General features: G+C 39.2%; 3 protein-coding genes across 4 annotated transcripts; 1 reads left to right on the top strand and 2 right to left on the bottom strand.

The window, feature by feature from the left end:
* Window positions 1–322: 322 nt before the first annotated feature.
* On the top strand, window positions 323–2,144 carry LOC130552944 (caspase b-like). The gene is made up of 3 exons (XM_057331639.1): window positions 323–655; window positions 1,385–1,664; window positions 1,744–2,144. The coding sequence occupies exons 2-3, from the start codon at window positions 1,394–1,396 to the stop codon at window positions 1,929–1,931; spliced, it is 459 nt and encodes a 152-aa protein (XP_057187622.1). The 5' UTR covers window positions 323–655; window positions 1,385–1,393; the 3' UTR covers window positions 1,932–2,144.
* Window positions 2,145–5,390: 3,246 nt separating this feature from the next.
* Window positions 5,391–12,946, bottom strand: nlrp3 (NLR family pyrin domain containing 3). Its single transcript, XM_057331521.1, has 11 exons — window positions 12,820–12,946; window positions 11,984–12,242; window positions 11,780–11,899; window positions 11,650–11,703; window positions 9,799–11,557; window positions 8,560–8,733; window positions 8,301–8,474; window positions 7,453–7,623; window positions 7,196–7,366; window positions 6,487–6,533; window positions 5,391–6,406 (listed from the first exon to the last, which is right to left on the bottom strand). The coding sequence occupies exons 2-11, from the start codon at window positions 12,231–12,233 to the stop codon at window positions 5,859–5,861; spliced, it is 3,468 nt and encodes a 1,155-aa protein (XP_057187504.1). The 5' UTR covers window positions 12,234–12,242; window positions 12,820–12,946; the 3' UTR covers window positions 5,391–5,858.
* Window positions 12,947–13,116: 170 nt separating this feature from the next.
* LOC130552911 (CMRF35-like molecule 8) lies at window positions 13,117–16,954 on the bottom strand. 2 transcript variants are annotated; one of them, XM_057331597.1, is made up of 7 exons: window positions 16,843–16,954; window positions 15,933–16,271; window positions 15,479–15,799; window positions 14,736–14,903; window positions 14,558–14,653; window positions 13,990–14,060; window positions 13,117–13,685 (listed from the first exon to the last, which is right to left on the bottom strand). In XM_057331597.1, exons 2-7 carry the CDS (start codon window positions 16,243–16,245, stop codon window positions 13,476–13,478), a joined length of 1,179 nt encoding a protein of 392 aa, XP_057187580.1. In that variant the 5' UTR covers window positions 16,246–16,271; window positions 16,843–16,954; the 3' UTR covers window positions 13,117–13,475. The 2 variants fall into 2 exon arrangements, with proteins under 2 accessions (XP_057187580.1, XP_057187579.1); XM_057331596.1 differs by lacking the exon at window positions 16,843–16,954 and adding an exon at window positions 16,450–16,560.
* Between the last annotated feature and the right edge of the window lie 503 nt (window positions 16,955–17,457).

Below are 17,457 nucleotides of genomic sequence, written 5' to 3' on the forward strand. Positions count from 1 at the left end.
CACTCACGTCACACACGTCACCAACAATGCGATGCGCAGCCATGGCTGTAAAAACCACGGGGATTTAAATTCCCGAAAAATGGGATAACCTTTCGTTGTTGTCATGTGTTAGTGCAGATATAATGTTTGAGTTTACACAACAATAAATATGTTTTCATGATCATACACAGTCAGCTTAATTTTGAGTGTTACCGGACCGGCTCGCACCGTTCCAATATGGCGGACGTCCTAAGAAACAGATGCTAACGCGGCATCTAGTTATTTATATCTATGGTTGGGGAGGGGTTATGGGTGATGTTTCGTCATTGCTTTTGCCGTCTATTCGATCAGTTCTACGTTACGAATTCCAGTTACACCAGGTTATAATAAAAGTAGCAATGAAGTCTGTCATAAAAAAAGGATTTAAGAAGTGAACAGTTGAAAAGTAGCAAACTACAACCTATCCTGGTCTACTGTATAAACTCCTGATACTAACCCCAGAATAACCACTGAACCTAACCCTTGACCCACATACAAGTAAATTCCACGGACACCTGTGGCTTGAGCAAAACTCTTCCGAAGAAAGACAAACAATGTAAAGTTAAAAGTGAAACGAAAGAGGCGAGAAGTTAAGAACGGGGAAGTGACGCTCGAGCTAAGTCGTCTTCAGCAGTTCGTAAGTACAACAAAGTCTTCTGGTGGTTTCAAGCTAGTTCTTAAAATATAAACATGTTCCGGTTTAAGATTTAAAAAGTTAACTTTGTTTTGAAAATATATTTTCCTCATCTCTGGGGTGCATTCTCCATGCGTACCAGTATACCATAGTATTCGAGATTCGTATAATACGTATTCTTTAAGTTATATTTGGAGTGAAAATTCGAAGTATAGATCTATATGAACACTGAAACATAGTAACGTTACACACAACTCACGCAGAGTTTAGTGACGCTCCACTGCGTTGATAAAATTATGTGATGCTTCACTGAATTATTCTCCAACGTTAAACATTGCATAACAAATAATGAATGACGAAATGCTTAAATGCAAGAAGATGTATTGTGATGTGAGTTTTAGTTACATTGGCGTCTATAGGAAACTGTGGTGGGACTTTGTGTTAGTATGTGCCAATGTGTGCATGTTTTGCCACACCTATAAACTTGTCAATAACACACAATTGGGACGCAGATTATGTATGATCCTCTTGCGGGTGTGTCTTCGAAAGAAAATGCTGAAAATGCTCTTGTCTTGTCTATGTGAATATTATATTAGTTAATATGATAGTATTATGATATCAAATGATAGTATTATGATATCAAATATGATATTTGCTGTAAAACCAAACAAATTTACCCAAGACCCATATATTCCCCATGAGACCCATATTAATCTTAAACGTTTCTCCAAGTGACACAAAATGGCAGCGACCAAAACAGTGCTTCTGGAGGCACTTCAGGATCTGACAGAGCAAGAGTTGAAAGACTTCAAATGGCGCCTGTGCAACAGCAAGAATTCAGACATTAAGTCCATACCTCGAGGCACGCTTGAGAACACTAGCCGTTATGATGTTGTGGATGTCATGGTGCAGCGGTACGGTGCTTCAGATGCTGCGACCATCGCCGTCAGTGTGCTACGCTTAATAAAACACAATGAGCTGGCCGATCAGCTAACGGGAAAACTCCAGGAAGGTACTTTTGCTTAACATTTGGAATTATTCACCATATTAACAGTTAAACGGATGAAATGATCTTTCGTTCTCTTTCTCAGTGTCTTCAGACTCAGAAGTAGCTGGTGCGAGTGCTGGTGCCGGTGCTGGTGCCGGTGCTGGAGCGTCATCTGGTGCTGGTGCTCAGACTTCAGGGCTTTCGGTTAATATTCAGTCCTCCAACGGAGCGAGTGTCAAAGCCCCAGTCATTCATGGTGGTGTTTTTAATGGCCCACTAACATTTAATTAAATCTATCTATCTATCTACCTATCTACCTATCTATCACAATGCTAGACAGAATCATTATGATATTGAGTTTTTTCTACTATATTTTCTTGCAGTAATGTTTTGATATGGACTCAGGGACCGTATGATCTTTGTACCACAACACACATTTTTTTTTACTATACAGACACAAATAAACAACTTCTGATCAGCTCTCAACACCTGCATGGACCTGTTTTTGAACATTGAGACTTTGATTAATTTATGGATATGAATCGAATTATTAATCTTTTAAAATGTACACAGGTTAAACCTTTTCTTTACCTCTGATCAAATTGTTTTGCGAGAGAATAATATAGCAAGCGAGATAATGATTGATTTAATTTAGATTTTTGTGATGGCCTTATTTGGATTATTATTTTGGACAATTTATTTGACTTATTTTAAATACTCTTAAAAATTAAGGTGCTTCATGATGCCATATAAGAACCTTTTTTTGTCTAAATGGTTCAATGAAAAACCTTTAATATCTGAAGAACCTTTGTCTTTCACAAAAGGTTCCTTGTGGCAAAAATTCAGATTCTAAAAAGGTAAGAAAGAGATGGTTCTTTAAAGAACCTTTGAAATGGTTATTCTATACAGCATTGTTGTAAAGAACCTTTTAAGCACCTTTATTTTTAAGAGTGTATTTTAATAATAATTTAATTATAAGAATATATTAATGATATAAATTATAATTAATTATATTGATATACAGTATAATACATTTAATTTTATAGTTCTAATTTTATAGCATGTTTACCAACATAGAAAAAATAACACAAAAAGCAAAACTGTGGAAATATACACAGAAATATCATCAATGAGCAATACGTACAACTAAATAATTTTGAGTTTTGGGCTCAGTTCTTTTCTGTCTTAACATTGTGCATATAATGTCAGTCATATTACACCAAGATATTGATTTTACATAAACAGTAAAGACAGCTGTCAAAAGTATTTGAATTAACCTGTTGTATTTGTAGAATTAAATAATATATTCATTATAAATATATTCGACTGCCCCCTAATGGTTAGAGAGTCGGACTCGTGACCAGAAGGTTGCCGGTTGGATTCCCAGGGCCGGCGGGTAACCACTGAGCTGCCCTTGAGCAAGGCACCTGACCCCTACTTGCTCCCTGGGCGCTGCAGTGATAGCTGCCCACTGCTCCGGGTGTACGTGTGGTCACCACTTGTTGTGCGTGTGTTCACTACTCTCTGGATGGGTTAAATGCAGAGGTCACATTTCGGGTATGGGTCACCGTATCTGACTAATAGGTCACTTTCACTTTCACAAATATATTCCAGTACGCAAGCCGTAAGCAAACCAATGGTGCGGGGTTGAGAAACAAAACAGGCTCAACTTGGTGGGCCAGTTCTCCTCTGTCACGTAAACACAACGCTAGACAAGCTGTGTACTATTTGTAGTAGTTACTCAGAAAGCATTCCAACCAACAAGTTACACAAAGTGTCAGATTATTAAAACAGAATATCTCTAGTAGGGGCAGATGATGTGGCCTTCATTATTAAAGGAGTCATATGACACGGCTAAAATGCATAGTATGGTTTGTTTTAAATGTAATGCAATGTGTATACATGATTTAAGGTTCAAAAACGCTGTATTTTCCACACACCGTACTTAAAAAAGAGAATCAAAGATAAAAGTCAAGCTGATCAAATGATCAAACACATCAAAAGATCTCTTAGTCTCTACATCACGTGTCACATCCCCGTCTTCTGTTGGATGACGGCTACAGTACTTCATGATACATGAACATCCAGAACGATGGGGAGGACGTTGTCTCAACGCTGACTGAAATGTATTCACTTTCTGCTGATTCAGATGAATGGTTCAAATAGAATGAACAGCTGAAGAAAGAGAACATCATCTTCTATGAGGAAGATCTGCTAGAATGTGGTATTGATGTGAGTGGAGAATCATATACACAGGAATGATCGCTGAGATCTTTAAGAAGGAAGCTGGACTTCGCGAGACAAAGGTCTTCTGCTTTGTTCCTCTGAGCGTTCAAGAGTTTCTCGCTGCGCTGCACGTGTTCTTCTGCTACATGACCAAGAACATAAAGGAGCTTGAGATTTTCTTTGAAGGTCCCTTCACAAATGCATGACATTCTGATGACAACCATCGACAAAGCCATGAAGAGTGAGAGAGGACATCTGGATCTGTTTTTACGCTTTCTGATGGGCATTTCACTGGAGTCTAGTCAGAAACTGCTCAAACGTCTGTTCACTCGTACCGAAGACACCACAAACAGCATCAGAGGAGCATTTCAATACATTAAAGAATTACAAGAATTTGAGAGTGACGGGAAGATCTCAGATGAAGCTACATTCAACTTGTTTTACTGTTCACTGGAGCTCAAGAATCATTAACATGCTCATATTGTTCAACTTTGTCATAATGTGACCCGGTTTTTTGTAGAACAAATTTAAAGGGATAGTTCACCCAAAAGTGAAAATTCTGTCATCATGTACTCACCCTCCGATTGTTCCAAACCTGTATGAATTTCATTGTTCTGCTAAACACAAAGGAAGATATTTGGAAGAATGTCAGTAACCAAACAGATCTCATGCCCCATTGACTCCCATAGTATTTATTTTCCCTACTATGGCAGTAAATGGGATGAGATCTGTTTTGGTTACTGACATTCTTCCAAATATCTTCCTTCGGCAATACAAAGACATTTAGAAAGGTTTGGAACAACCTGAGGGTGAGTACATGATGACAGAATTTTCATTATTGGGGAATCTATCCCTTTAAGTAAATGACAAAAAATGACTTTAGCTGGGGTTCACACTTAATTTTGCACTCTTAAGCAGTGTTTTGGAAATCAGTTATTAAGAAAACTAAAATAATGTTCTCTCAAAAAGCAACTCAGTGTTTAATGGTTCAATGGTTGCTTGCTATCTTACTGCAATCAGATCATTCAATGACATTTCTTTAAACAGTCTTACTCGATTCAAGTCTGAAAAACATTTGAACCAGTTTGAACTTTGTGTAGAGGTCCTCTGAACGTCAATATAAGACGTTAAGAAGACGTCATAAAAAAACGTAGAAACACCTTTCACTTTTGGCCCCTCAAGGGACGTCTTTTCAACGTCGACAAAGACGTAGAAAAGACATATTTTGGACGTACCTTTGCTCGGGGGGATGAAATTCAACTATGGTGCAATCAACAAAAAGTTTCAGTTGTTCAGTTTAAATGAACAAAATTTTGCATTTAGCAAATAAAAACACAATGATTGGACTACAGTAACTGAGAAAATGAATGGTGTAAATCAGTTGGTGTCGTGAACTGTCAAAGATGTACACAAATGGAGATGCAAAGAAACAGTGTCTTCCAGTGGATTTGGAAATCTCTTCCTCTTATTGCCTGTTTACAAAATGAAGATTACAATTGTTTATAGCACAAGAGAAAGTCAGGGCACATTTTTTTAATTTATTGAAACACTTGACAGTTTATTTGGTTTTCATGAACATAAATCATAACGAAAAGTTAGTCAGGAGCTCATCAGACTTTTTCTAAATTGTCTAAAATTTCATGCAACTGACATTGAAAATGAAATACAGCCTTATAAAAAAATTGATGACTTTCTTGTCATCTAAAACAGATTTGGGCAATTCCAGCGTTATGGATGTGACACTTTCAGTGAAAACATAAAAATAGAATTACTCAGAGAATTTATTTACTACTAATATTTTGAACCATCAACCATCATTGCTGAGGTTTGGACTGAGTTACGTTACAGAGTAAATGAACACTGCTCAGTGTCTGTGTGAGTGCACACTACAGAGGTTATGAAGTGTTGAAGTGAATGAGAATGAAGTGATGATTGAGTTTATAAACTATGAGCAGAAGAAATCTTTTGATGGAGTTTGAAATGACTTTGAAGTTACTCCAGCTGACACAAGTTCAAAGTGCCACTATCCACCTCAAATCCAGCATAGGGAGCTTCTTGAAAAGACGTCAGGAATGTGTACAAATGTGTGAGCGTGTGTGAGTCAGAAACACTGTAGAAGGACAATCTGCCGGCCACCGTGTCCACAAACACTCCGTTTCTGGAAGAGCGAGAGGTTGGGGTCTGTATGCTGATGTCTTTTTCATCATGACAAGCGTACGGTCTCGCTCCACAGGTCAGTGCCCACGAAACACTGTTGTTTCCGAGCTGACTGGTGGCTTCCACAACGACAATTTCATCTGTTTTTCTGAGAATGCTTTTGTAGGTCACTCCTGTCATCCCATCTGACCCGGTCCATTCAGCCTCCCAGTAACAGCGTCCAGACAGACTCTCTCGACACAGAACCTGACAGAAGGGCTCGAATCTGTCGGGGTGATCCGGATACGGCTGTTTCTCCGTGACGTGGGTCACGCTTCTGTCACCGTCAGAGAGAAGCAAATTAACGTGTGCTGTATCTGGATCCAGTGTGAGGTGGTGAGCGTCTGTGAGAGAGAATGAAACTTTCATCAGTGAGAGAGAGAGAGACACACACAGAGAGTGAGAAAGAGAGAGAGAGACTTACACTTTCTTATCCCTGACTTGATGAAGCTCTCACCTCCAGGTTCAATTCTGAAGAAGCAAATGGTTGAGTATGTTAACAAAATAGAAATAGACACACACACACACACACACACGCACGCGCGCGCACGCACGCACGCACGCACGCACGCACGCACGCACACACACACACACACACACACACACACACACACACACACACGCATACAGGACCGGTGTTGGGGAAAGTTACTTTTAAAAGTAACTAGTTACAACATCAAGTTACTCAATAAAAGTAATTGATTACGTTACTTAGTTACTTCTTGTGGAAAGTAACTAAAAGTAAGTTTGTGTTACTTTTGCGTTACTTTTTCGCATCTGATTGATGCTTTTCCAGACCTTGCTGCTTTTTAGTGTTTAACACTGTAATGCATTTAACAATATATCCCGTATAGCCTGTTTCTGCGATCATGTCTACATACTTTTAATTCAGAAATTCAATACAGAAGTTTAAAAAATGTTAATACAAATGATTAGACTGAAAAGTGACTTGAGTTACTTGGAAAAACAAAGTAGCTGAAGTGTCGATATGTAAATTTATAAAGTAACCTGGTTACATTACTCGTTACTTAAAAAAGTACTCTGACTATGTAACATGCGTTAGCCTACTTGTAACGCGTTACCCCAACACTGCACAGGTCAGTATGTGTCAGTCCTAGTGTTGTGTGTCATACTTGAGTTTGTTGAGTGTGTAGTTTGGATCACTTTGATAAGCGAGCAGCTGAAGTGCTGAGTGTTGTGGGTGATTGTAGCTCAGGTCGAGTTCTCTCAGGTGTGACGGGTTTGAACTCAGAGCTGAAGCCAAATAACAACATCCTTCATCTGTCACCATACAACCTGATAACCTACAGACACACAACACGTTTTCATACTCTTTATTTTGCATTACTGCTGAAATGTTACTTCAGTATAGAAATCCATAGACACACACCTCAGTATCTGTAGATGACAGTTTGTGTTGTTGAGAGCATCAGAGATCAGCTTCACTCCTGAATCCTGAAGATCATTGTTACTCACATCAAGATCTCTCAGAGGAGACTTCAAGCAGTGAATCGAGGCGAGTATCTCACAACTCTTCTCTGTGAGATTACACCAGCTCAGTCTGCATTAAAACAATCTTTCGTTAATCATCTGCTATAAAGTTAAAATTAACAAAAGGTTTTAAAGGTTTGAAAGCACTAGTGACAATTGTTTTTTAATTTAAAGTAATAGTTCACTCCAAAACAAACATTCTGTCATCATTTATTCCTCCTCATGTGGTTGTAAATCTGTATGTGACTCTTTCTTCAGTGAAACACAAAAGAAGATATTTTGAGAAATGTTTTGTGTTCATATAATGGAAGTCAATGAGGTTCAGTGTTGTTTGATTATCAAAATTCTTCAAAATATCTTCTTTCGTGTTTCACTGAATAAAGACTCACATACAGATTTACAAACCACATGAAGAGGAATAAACGATGAGAGAATTTTCATTTTTGGGTGCACTGTCACTTTAAGAGTACGGAGGTATAAAATGAACGTAGACTGTAGAGGTAAAATAAGTCATTTCAGATCATTATATATATTACCAGCAAAACAATTTCTTGAGAATGTTCTGAAAAGCAACTTTGTGCGGAAATTAAGTGGTTTGCATTTCCATTCGTACTAAAGTTTCAAAATGTGTTCTGTTTATACCCTATACCCTGCGCTGCTATAACACTAAATATCTTAAACACTTTCCTCAGAATTTATTGTTATATCTGGAACCAATAAAACATATTGATCACAAAAAATACTTTCCTCAGAATTTCAAGCTTTCTTTCTGTGTTTTCCATTCCAAGTAAGAGATGTTGGAGTCCAGAGTTCTGGAGGTCATTGCCGCTCAGGTCGAGCTCTCTCAGACGGCACGAGACATTACTGAGAGCAGAGACCAGCGACTCACAGCACTCCTGACCAAGGTGACACTGGGCCAGTCTGAAAAACAAAATTCACTTTTGCATTAAAGACTTGGTAGTGTTCAACTTTCATTTTATAAAGTATTTCTACCAACACATCTGACCTTAATATCTCAAGTTTACAGTTTGAACTCTTCAGTCCAGCACAGAGCGTCTTCACTCCGGCCTCCAGGTTGAAATTATCACTGAGGTCGAGCTCTATGAGCGGACAGTTCTCTATCTGGAGAGCAGAGGCCAGCGTTTCACAGCAAGTTTCTGTCAGTCCGCAGTCTGAAAACCTGCAATGAGGCCAGATGTTCACTCTTCATCAATCGATGTGAAGACTTGAAGGGTTTGACAAATATTATACTAAACATGCTGATCTTGATAATGTTTCTCCGGAAATTGCTAAGGGGATATAAAACGTATTGACTTTCTTTCTTCTGTGGAACACAAAAGAAAATATTTTGAGAAATGTCTTAGTGGTTTTGTGATCATACAATGGAAGTCAATTGGGTTCAGTGTTGTTCGGTTGTCAACATTCTTCAAAATATCTTCTTTTGTGTTCTGCAGAAGAAAGAAACTTATAGAGGTTTAAAATGACATGAATTTTCATTTTTGGGAAAAGTCCCCGTGAACCAGAAGTTGCGATCGTGTTTACTTCTGCATTCTGACGCATTTCAGAGCGAAACAGAATTTCGAATGAGAAAAACATTATGGGCGTGGCTTGTGTTTTCCATGCGATTCGATTGGATGTATAAAAACAGCCATCGCATTTTGAAATGGAACTGGGAGCAGACTGCGAGTTGAAGGGGAGGAGTTAACAGATGCCCCGCCCAAGCCGTCTAATTTACGTCATTTCAGATGGATAGTCACTAGAGGGCAAAAGTGCATTTTCAGATTTTAACTGAAGATTATGAGGGCACATGAATTTAAAAAAGAGAATGACCCACATTGACAAACTATTTACAATAAACGCTGCAATATTTCAAGAAAAAATAGGAATAGGACTTGTACAGTGTAAAATGGAAGTAGATTGTCCAGGTAAAATAATCTGGATTTGGGTAAATTGGATGAGAAATGTTTGAGATCTCCAATAATATTGACTTTTGATTGCTGACTCGACAAATCTGAGCTCAGTTTGACACATTGTTGACATCTCTTCTCAAACTCTAATGACAGACACGTTTCTGACATTTCTGACTCTTTTTCCCAGGAGAAATATCTGAAACGCAGATTCTGATTGCTCTCCATTTCATCTCATTACGTGCAGTAACAATTGAGATAATACTATATATATTCATTGAGATAATAATGTCAACATGATCAGCACATTGGTGTAATCTGCGAACAAATGTACTCACAGAGCTCTCCTGCAGCATCTCACTGCCGGGACCAGCCTTCTGCGTCCTTCGTACGTCGTGCTGAACTTCTTCGCGTCAAAGTCATCCAGCACTTCCTCTGACATCACAAGCACGTAGACCAGCGCTGAGCAGTTTGAGGAGGAGATCTCCCTCTTTTGACCCGACCCCGGTTTCAGATAATTCTTGATCTGTTGGTACAGAGATCTGTCCTGGAGCTCAAGGATGCAGAAGAAGTGATTGATGGATTTATCCCTGCACATATCTTTGTTTTGCATTTGCTTGATGTACTGGATGGTCTTTGCGATGCACTTTTTATTGTTCTCCTTGCGCGTCAACAAGCCTGTGAGAAGTTGTTGGTTGGAGTCGAGAGAAATGCCCAGCAAGAAGCGGATGAAGAGATCGTAATGTCCCCTCTCGTCTTTCTGCGCGTAATCGATCGCTTTCCTCAGCAAAATGTACAGCAGGTCTTTCTCGGGACGCGAACCCTCGAGGAACAAACTGAGGTCGTCCATATCGTTGTTCTGGTAGCAGACGTACACGTGCAGCGCGGCGAGAAACTCCTGGATGCTCAGGTGTACGAAGTAATAAACCTTCACCTCGTGAAGCACGGAGTCTTTCTTAAAGATCTCGGCGATCATCCCCGAGTCTTCGCTCACGTCAATACCGCACTCTTGCAGATCTTCTTCATAGAACATGACGTTTTCTTTCTTCAGCTGTTCGAACGCCACTTTGGCCATCTTGAAAATCATCTCCCTGTTGGAGCCAAGCAGCTTTGTACGTTCTCTCACGTTTTTCTCGTCGTACTTTTGGTTCTTCATGTTCATCTGAATCAGCAGAAAGTGAATGTACATTTCCGTGAGCGTCGTGGGAATGTCCTCCCCGTTGTTCCTGACGAGAATATCGTGGAGCACGGTGGCGGCGATCCAACAGAACACGGGGATGTGACACATGATGTAGAGACTACGAGACGTCTTAACGTGTTTGATAATTTCAGAAGCGTGAGTCTTATTTTCGATTCTCTTTCTGAAGTATTCCTCCTTCTGCGGGTCGTTGAATCCTCGCACCTCGGTGAACAAACCTACAAACTCTGGAGGAATCTGATTGGCCGCCGCTGGTCTTGAGGTGATCCAGATGAGCGATGATGGAAGCAGGTGGCCTTTGACTAAACTTGTGAATATAGCATCGACAGACGCTTGTGTATTGGTGCAGGTTAGTGGCGCGCTGTCGAAACTCAACGGAAGGCGACTCTCGTCAAGTCCGTCGAAGATAAAAGCAAGCGAACAACTTTCAAACATCGTCGCGTCCTTCAATTCTTTCAGTTCAGGATGAAATTCCAGCAGGAACTCGTGGAAACTGATGTGTTTGTCTTTAATCAAGTTCATCTCTCTGAAGGGAAACAGGAACATGGCGTCTACGTCCTGATTGGCTGTTCCTTCAGCCCAATCCAGAATGAACTTGTGCACCGAGAAGGTTTTTCCAATGCCAGCGATGCCTTTGGTGAGCACAATGTTTCTCTTCTGCTTCAGTAAGCGGAAAATATCATTGCAGTGGATTGGTGTGTCTTTAAATTTGGGGCATTTGAAAGCTCGGTCAATCTTCATAATCTCATGCTCATTGTTGACATCAGTAATATCTCCTTCCGCTATAAACAGCTCCGTGTAAACTTTTTTAAGTTGGGTTTTATTTTCTTTTTTGCCTTCGAAAATGTGCTCCGTTTTCTCCCTCATGTTGGCTTTGTGCTGTTTCAGGACATCTTCCTCTGTTCAAAACAAGAAAAACTGTGACATTATGTGAAAGAAATGCAAATACGTTTATGACGCTACTATAAAGAAGAGACTTTGGATTGTGTACTTTGTTTTCCTGCGTGAATCCCAGATGTCTCGCCCAATGAGGGTTTTTGTAGCCCTATGAGAGAGATAAAAAATCATGATATATGAAGTGTGGTATAAGTTCATGTTAAGGTTAGGTTTAGTGATCATACCGGTGGTTGTGTTGAGGTTGAAGGTTACTGGCCCTGAGATGATGTTATGGGCGAGTACAGGAGCGTTGACAGCAGCACCCGTTTGACCACTGACATCAACACAACCCCCAGCATTGTGAACTATAATAAGAGAAAGAAAAGAGAGCGATTACAACCCAATCATTTCCTCAGTTTAAACATTAGCGACACGCTCCCCAATATTACCTTCCTTCGTCTCTAACTGTACAGCCAGCTGCGTGTGTTTCATCTTCTTCAGGATGTCACATGTGATCTTCACAGCTCCGTCTTCTCCAAAACGCTCCAGCATCTGATCCACAGTGTCTGTGACGTCTGCATTCTCAAGTTTATCAGACAAAGCCGATTCACGTTGTTTTAAATGCCACTTGAACCTTTTCAGTTTCTCTGGCTCCAGTTCATCCAATGTTTCCACAAGCTGCTCTGAAACAGACGCCATTTTGTCTATCTGGAGTAATAATTGAGAGACGTTATTTGTGACGCCGTCTGTGAAATCCAGGATGAAGTGTCAAAATCTTATTATGAGATTATTTAAACATTGATTTCACTATGCTCAATCTTTGACCTACTCAGTCAAGTACATTTTCACAGCACGTTCTTTACCTTCTGTAGTATGGTTTTATGTATGTAGTGAATAAATAAAAAACTTAGCTGGGTTTAAGGGTCACATTTGACCAGAGAATTTTTTGAGATTTGCAATGAGTCTCAGACCACAGCAAAGAATACAGAGTGAAAAATGCAATGAGAAATGCAAACGTTTCACTATAATGTTGTTTGCATACATTACCTGTTATTTACAAATGCCTTAAATATGTATAAGCCTATTTAATATACAAAATATGATCATATTTAGATAAACTATTAAATGTTTATTCTTAAGTTAATGACAATTAACTCAATACAAGCCTACTTGTCGCCTTCCTGTCAGTTTAAGATAGCAGCATAACTTTAGACGGAAATAGTAAAAAAGTGAGACGTTTTAGCTCTAAAAAGCAACCGTTTTAAGTTTCTTAAATGGTACTCACCGTATCACATATTATTAGTGGCAATAGTGCCAAAACAAACAAAAAAGTGTGGGAATTTTAAACACAAATGTGACCCGCGCTGAAATGCCGTTACTTTCACTTTTAAACAGTTTCAGCAATGGGACAAAATGACCGCGAGAGTAGTTCTGACCTTCGACCTGAAGGGGGCGCTAATATGAAAACGTCAACAAACCTTTGGACTGACAAACCCTTGAGTAGGCTAATAATACTTCCAGAAGTTTTGAATGAAGTGTTTTGAATAAAAAAAACTTTCAAGAACAACTTGACATTCGTTCTTTATTCTTTTATTTTACAAAAAAGCAGGAGTTGTGGAAGAAAGTTTTAAAGGTTAATTGTGGCAACAGAAGAAATGGCTTTAAAACGTCACTCTGGTATAAACTGGACCTGTATAAACTTGACATGGTGTGCGAGATTTTTTGGGGAAAGAATTCGAAGCATCTATGAGAATCAACAGCTTGATGTGGTTTCTGCGTAAACTCAGTTCTACCTTCTCCCATTTTCATTTCTTTACATTCAGTTACGTGATAATATGGACGGTGGTTGATCAATGTTAACTAGAAATGTAAAAAATGCTCTTGTTCAAAATATCAATAAATGAAAAGACTTGATGTTTGCTCTGTAGAGTTGACTGGCATTCACAGAACAACAGTTACATAATCACACAATGTCTGTCCATCAGAAGTTCTGTCTGAATGGTCTGTAAATTCGATGGTGGAATAATGGAGATTATTAGAGACGTTCTGTGCTAAAGCGTAAACAGAAGCATCATGTTCACCGGATGCAGGAAGAACCAAACTGTGATGAACATTTGTGAGGGGAATCTCTTCATAATAACAGACAGAGACCTGAATTGAAAAAAACAAACAAACAGATGAAACAATCAAAACCAGGAGAGCAAACAGGTCTTTAAACACTTTTTACATGCTCTTTTATTCCATTCATTTATTCAAAATACTGAGCTTTTTTTGCGTCTTCTTAGCACGTAAAAGACTGAATTCACCTGTGAAGGGTATTTTTGGTTTAAAAACGGACAGAGCAGTATAATATAATATCACCATTACAGTATACTGGTTATGGGTCAACAAATATGTCACAAATCGACAAGTAATCCGTTACCTACAGATCTGACATTTGTTCACTAAAACGCACCCTAGTTTGTCTTATTTCCCCATTTTCCTGATTCCCAGCTGAGCCATGAGCGACACCGCTGAGCTGCAGTTCTGTTTAGTGACACCAGAGGGCGAGAGAGAGAGAATCATGTGAAGGTTTAAATTATGAACAAATTTGACTACGAATACAAAGCTTTCATGTGTTGATAAAGGAGGTGTCCCAGATAGCACAATCCATCTGGTTTACGTCTATCTGACGTCTGCATTTACATCTGCAAGACATCTTAAATACATAGTTTGCTCATCTGCAATACGTCTCGGAGACGTCTGTAATACGTCTGCTAAAGATCTGCTGCTTAAAAACATCTGCTAAACATCTTACAAAGAGCAGCTTTACATCCATTCTAAATCATAAACATCTTACAGACATCTTCTAGATGTCTATTTGACGTCTGACAGCAGACATCTCCGAGACGTATTGCAGATGAGCAAACTATGTATTGTAGATGTCTTGCAGATGTAAATGCAGACGTCAAATAGACGTAAACCAGATGTATGTGTGCTATCAGGGGTGATACAATTTAAAAACAGAAATGATGTGTGGTTACGTTCATTCTTTTTCCTCCGTCTGAAGTAAATAAACAACACGAATCCAAACAAGATCAGCATCGCTGCAACCGACGGCGTGATGAACACAAATAAACCTCAAAAACACACATCAGAACGCCATTTTATTGCTGTATCGATATTTCACATTTGATTATTGTGCGTCAGAAGTCAACATACTTGTCTCTGTGTTTGGTGACAATGAATGAGCAGATGATGAGGAGGAGGTAAGTAAAGATGAAGGTGATGATGATGATGTGGCTGATCTGGATGAAGAATCGGTAGATGCTGGATGGGTGATGTGAAATGAAGCGGTGGTTGGTTTATGTGACGTGCTCTCAGATGTGACTGAAACAGAAATGATCATTGAATTTAATGCAAGATATCACAACTAACATCCACACTTAAAGAGTATGCACAAGCTGTAGTTATTTCGCTTGTGACGTGATCAATCTATTTAAGGTGGACCACAAGCAACTTGTTGTCTTCTGTGTTCTGTGTGTATTGAAATGTACACAACTCAACTTGTTGTCTTATTGTGCAGTTCAGTTCATGCGTTTGATTATTTTAACCACTGTTTAAGAGAGCTTCTCTTTTCAGGAAGATAACAATCAGTTTTCGTACTTTCCCCCCGACACAGCTGTTAATAACGCTTCACTGGTGTGACGGGTGGGGCGGAAATACAGCAGCAAGTGTGAACTAAGAAACGAGTCTGATGAAAACAGAAAAACGAAACATTATTTAGATGAACGGGCAGTTCATTTAGTTATATATGAACATTCTCTCATCAGTTACATAGTGCTCGTGTCTTCAACCAATCAATCAATATTCACTTCCATTGCATTTTTTTTCTCATACAATGTAACATGAATAAAAAATGTTTGTTTGGGTGTACTGTTTCTCAAACATTGCTCATATCTCACCTTCAGAAATCTTGAGAATGACTGCCGAAATCCAATTGTCATGTGCTTGTTGAGATCCTCTCAGTGCTATGTTTCCACACCAGTACATCCCAGAATCCTCTTCTGTCAGATTTGTGATGGTCACAGTAAAAACTCTTGCAGATGTATCGTCGATCAGAGAGAATCTGCCGTTTGTGACTTTCTCTTTTGATACTTTGACACCAGATGTCTCACACAATGACAAATTCTCTCCCTTGCAAAAGAATTTATGGTTATTGATGACATGATTGTAATGGCATTGGACGGACAGCTCATCTCCTTTTACGCCAGACATGTGGGACACTAAATAAGAGGAAAAGTAATAGATTTAAGGTGAACCGAAACTGTGTTGTACATTTAATAACATAACATTGGAAACGTGTCCACGCTTGTGTGATTATCTGTAATGAAAATAAGGATGTTTCCAATCACTTGCCATTTTTGACAGACAAGAAGACCTCTCTGTAGACATCTGTTTCAAACACACGTCTCCTCACCGCACACCAGTACTGTCCTCCATCCTTTGCTCTCAGATCCGTTATAGTGAACGTTGTAGCTGTTTTGTCATCCTTTAAAGAGAACCTCGTATCATCTGGTGTTCTTCCAGTCTCAATGGGTATATCTTTATCTGCCAACACTTTTAATGTTGAACATTTTCCTCTGCAGAGGTACTTTGTGTTGTCTGTGAATTGAGCATCATACGGGCATCTGATGTTCACACTCCCTCCCTCGTATGATGTGTAGGTCATGATCCCTCCATCTCCACAGATCACAACTGCACGCACGGAATATGAACCAGCAATAAAAACAAACTCACTGAACCACCAAAAACACAGTCAAAAAAGAACCACACTTAAAAGAGATACAAAACATGCAAAAACGTGTCATATTTAGGACACGAGCAGAGCAAAGGTCAGGAGTAAACACAGCTGATGTTTTGAGGAAACACTTACTTGAGATGTAGATCAATAAATAGAAAAGATGGAAATGAAATCTTCTACACATTTATAATTTATTACTCTCTTTCTCAACCTCTCTGACTGACAGACAAAGCCGTACTGTACAGTGCGAGCTTCCCTTTATACCAGTGAGTTTACTCTGATGCGCGTTCATGAAGAGCGCGCGCCCTCTGCTGGTGCAGTAACATCGAAACACGGTAGTAGAGCAAAGATCCCGAACGCTAAGAGAAATGAAATATTTCCCTTTTTTATTTAATGCACTTCATGAGAGCATGTCCTTTTTTCTCATTAGTGACAATGGTGTAAACCACTTATCCTGATTTACAAAGGGACAGGATGATCTGACACCGAAGAGACAAACATGAAATGCAAAGAGAATTTTCTTACCAAAGGGTTTGGTAATTTTACATGAACATCTCCGTTGTTCATAGGTTCATTTATTAGCAAACTTTTTCTTTAACGTAAAGTGGCGGATTATAACATTATATCTGACTTACAAATGAAGAAAAGCCCTGCTGTACACACTATCACATCCAAGCACATAAAAGAGCTACGCGTATTGGTTCACGCATGCGCAATGCAAGCTCCTAGTTACAATATTCGTATTATTAAAGTTATAACAATAACAAACAACAAATGTCTTGTTATATATTGGAGGTCATACACTTAAATACTGGTGCGCAATATTGCCAGCACCGCACTCTCAGACTGGATGAAACAGTTGAGAAAAATGCAAAAGCGCGCGGCCCCTGTAGAGCAAGGCCCGTAATCATAAAGCTTCTAAGAATCCTCAAAGAAAGCTCATAATTTATCTTAAAAACTTAGGAGGAGTCTTATCTCAAAAGTGACTCAGGATCAATCTGAGAGCAACTCTGAACAAGGAAAAGACAAACATCTAAGGGAGGAGGCGGGGCTGACCCCGTTGCTATGTCTTTTGAAGACTGTGATTGGTTGGTTGGCCAAGAAGGAAAAAGGAGTGTTAGCACATAAATAAGTAATGTC

Source organism: Triplophysa rosa, linkage group LG4 (genome assembly GCF_024868665.1).
Source record: "Triplophysa rosa linkage group LG4, Trosa_1v2, whole genome shotgun sequence".
NCBI lineage: Eukaryota > Metazoa > Chordata > Actinopteri > Cypriniformes > Nemacheilidae > Triplophysa > Triplophysa rosa.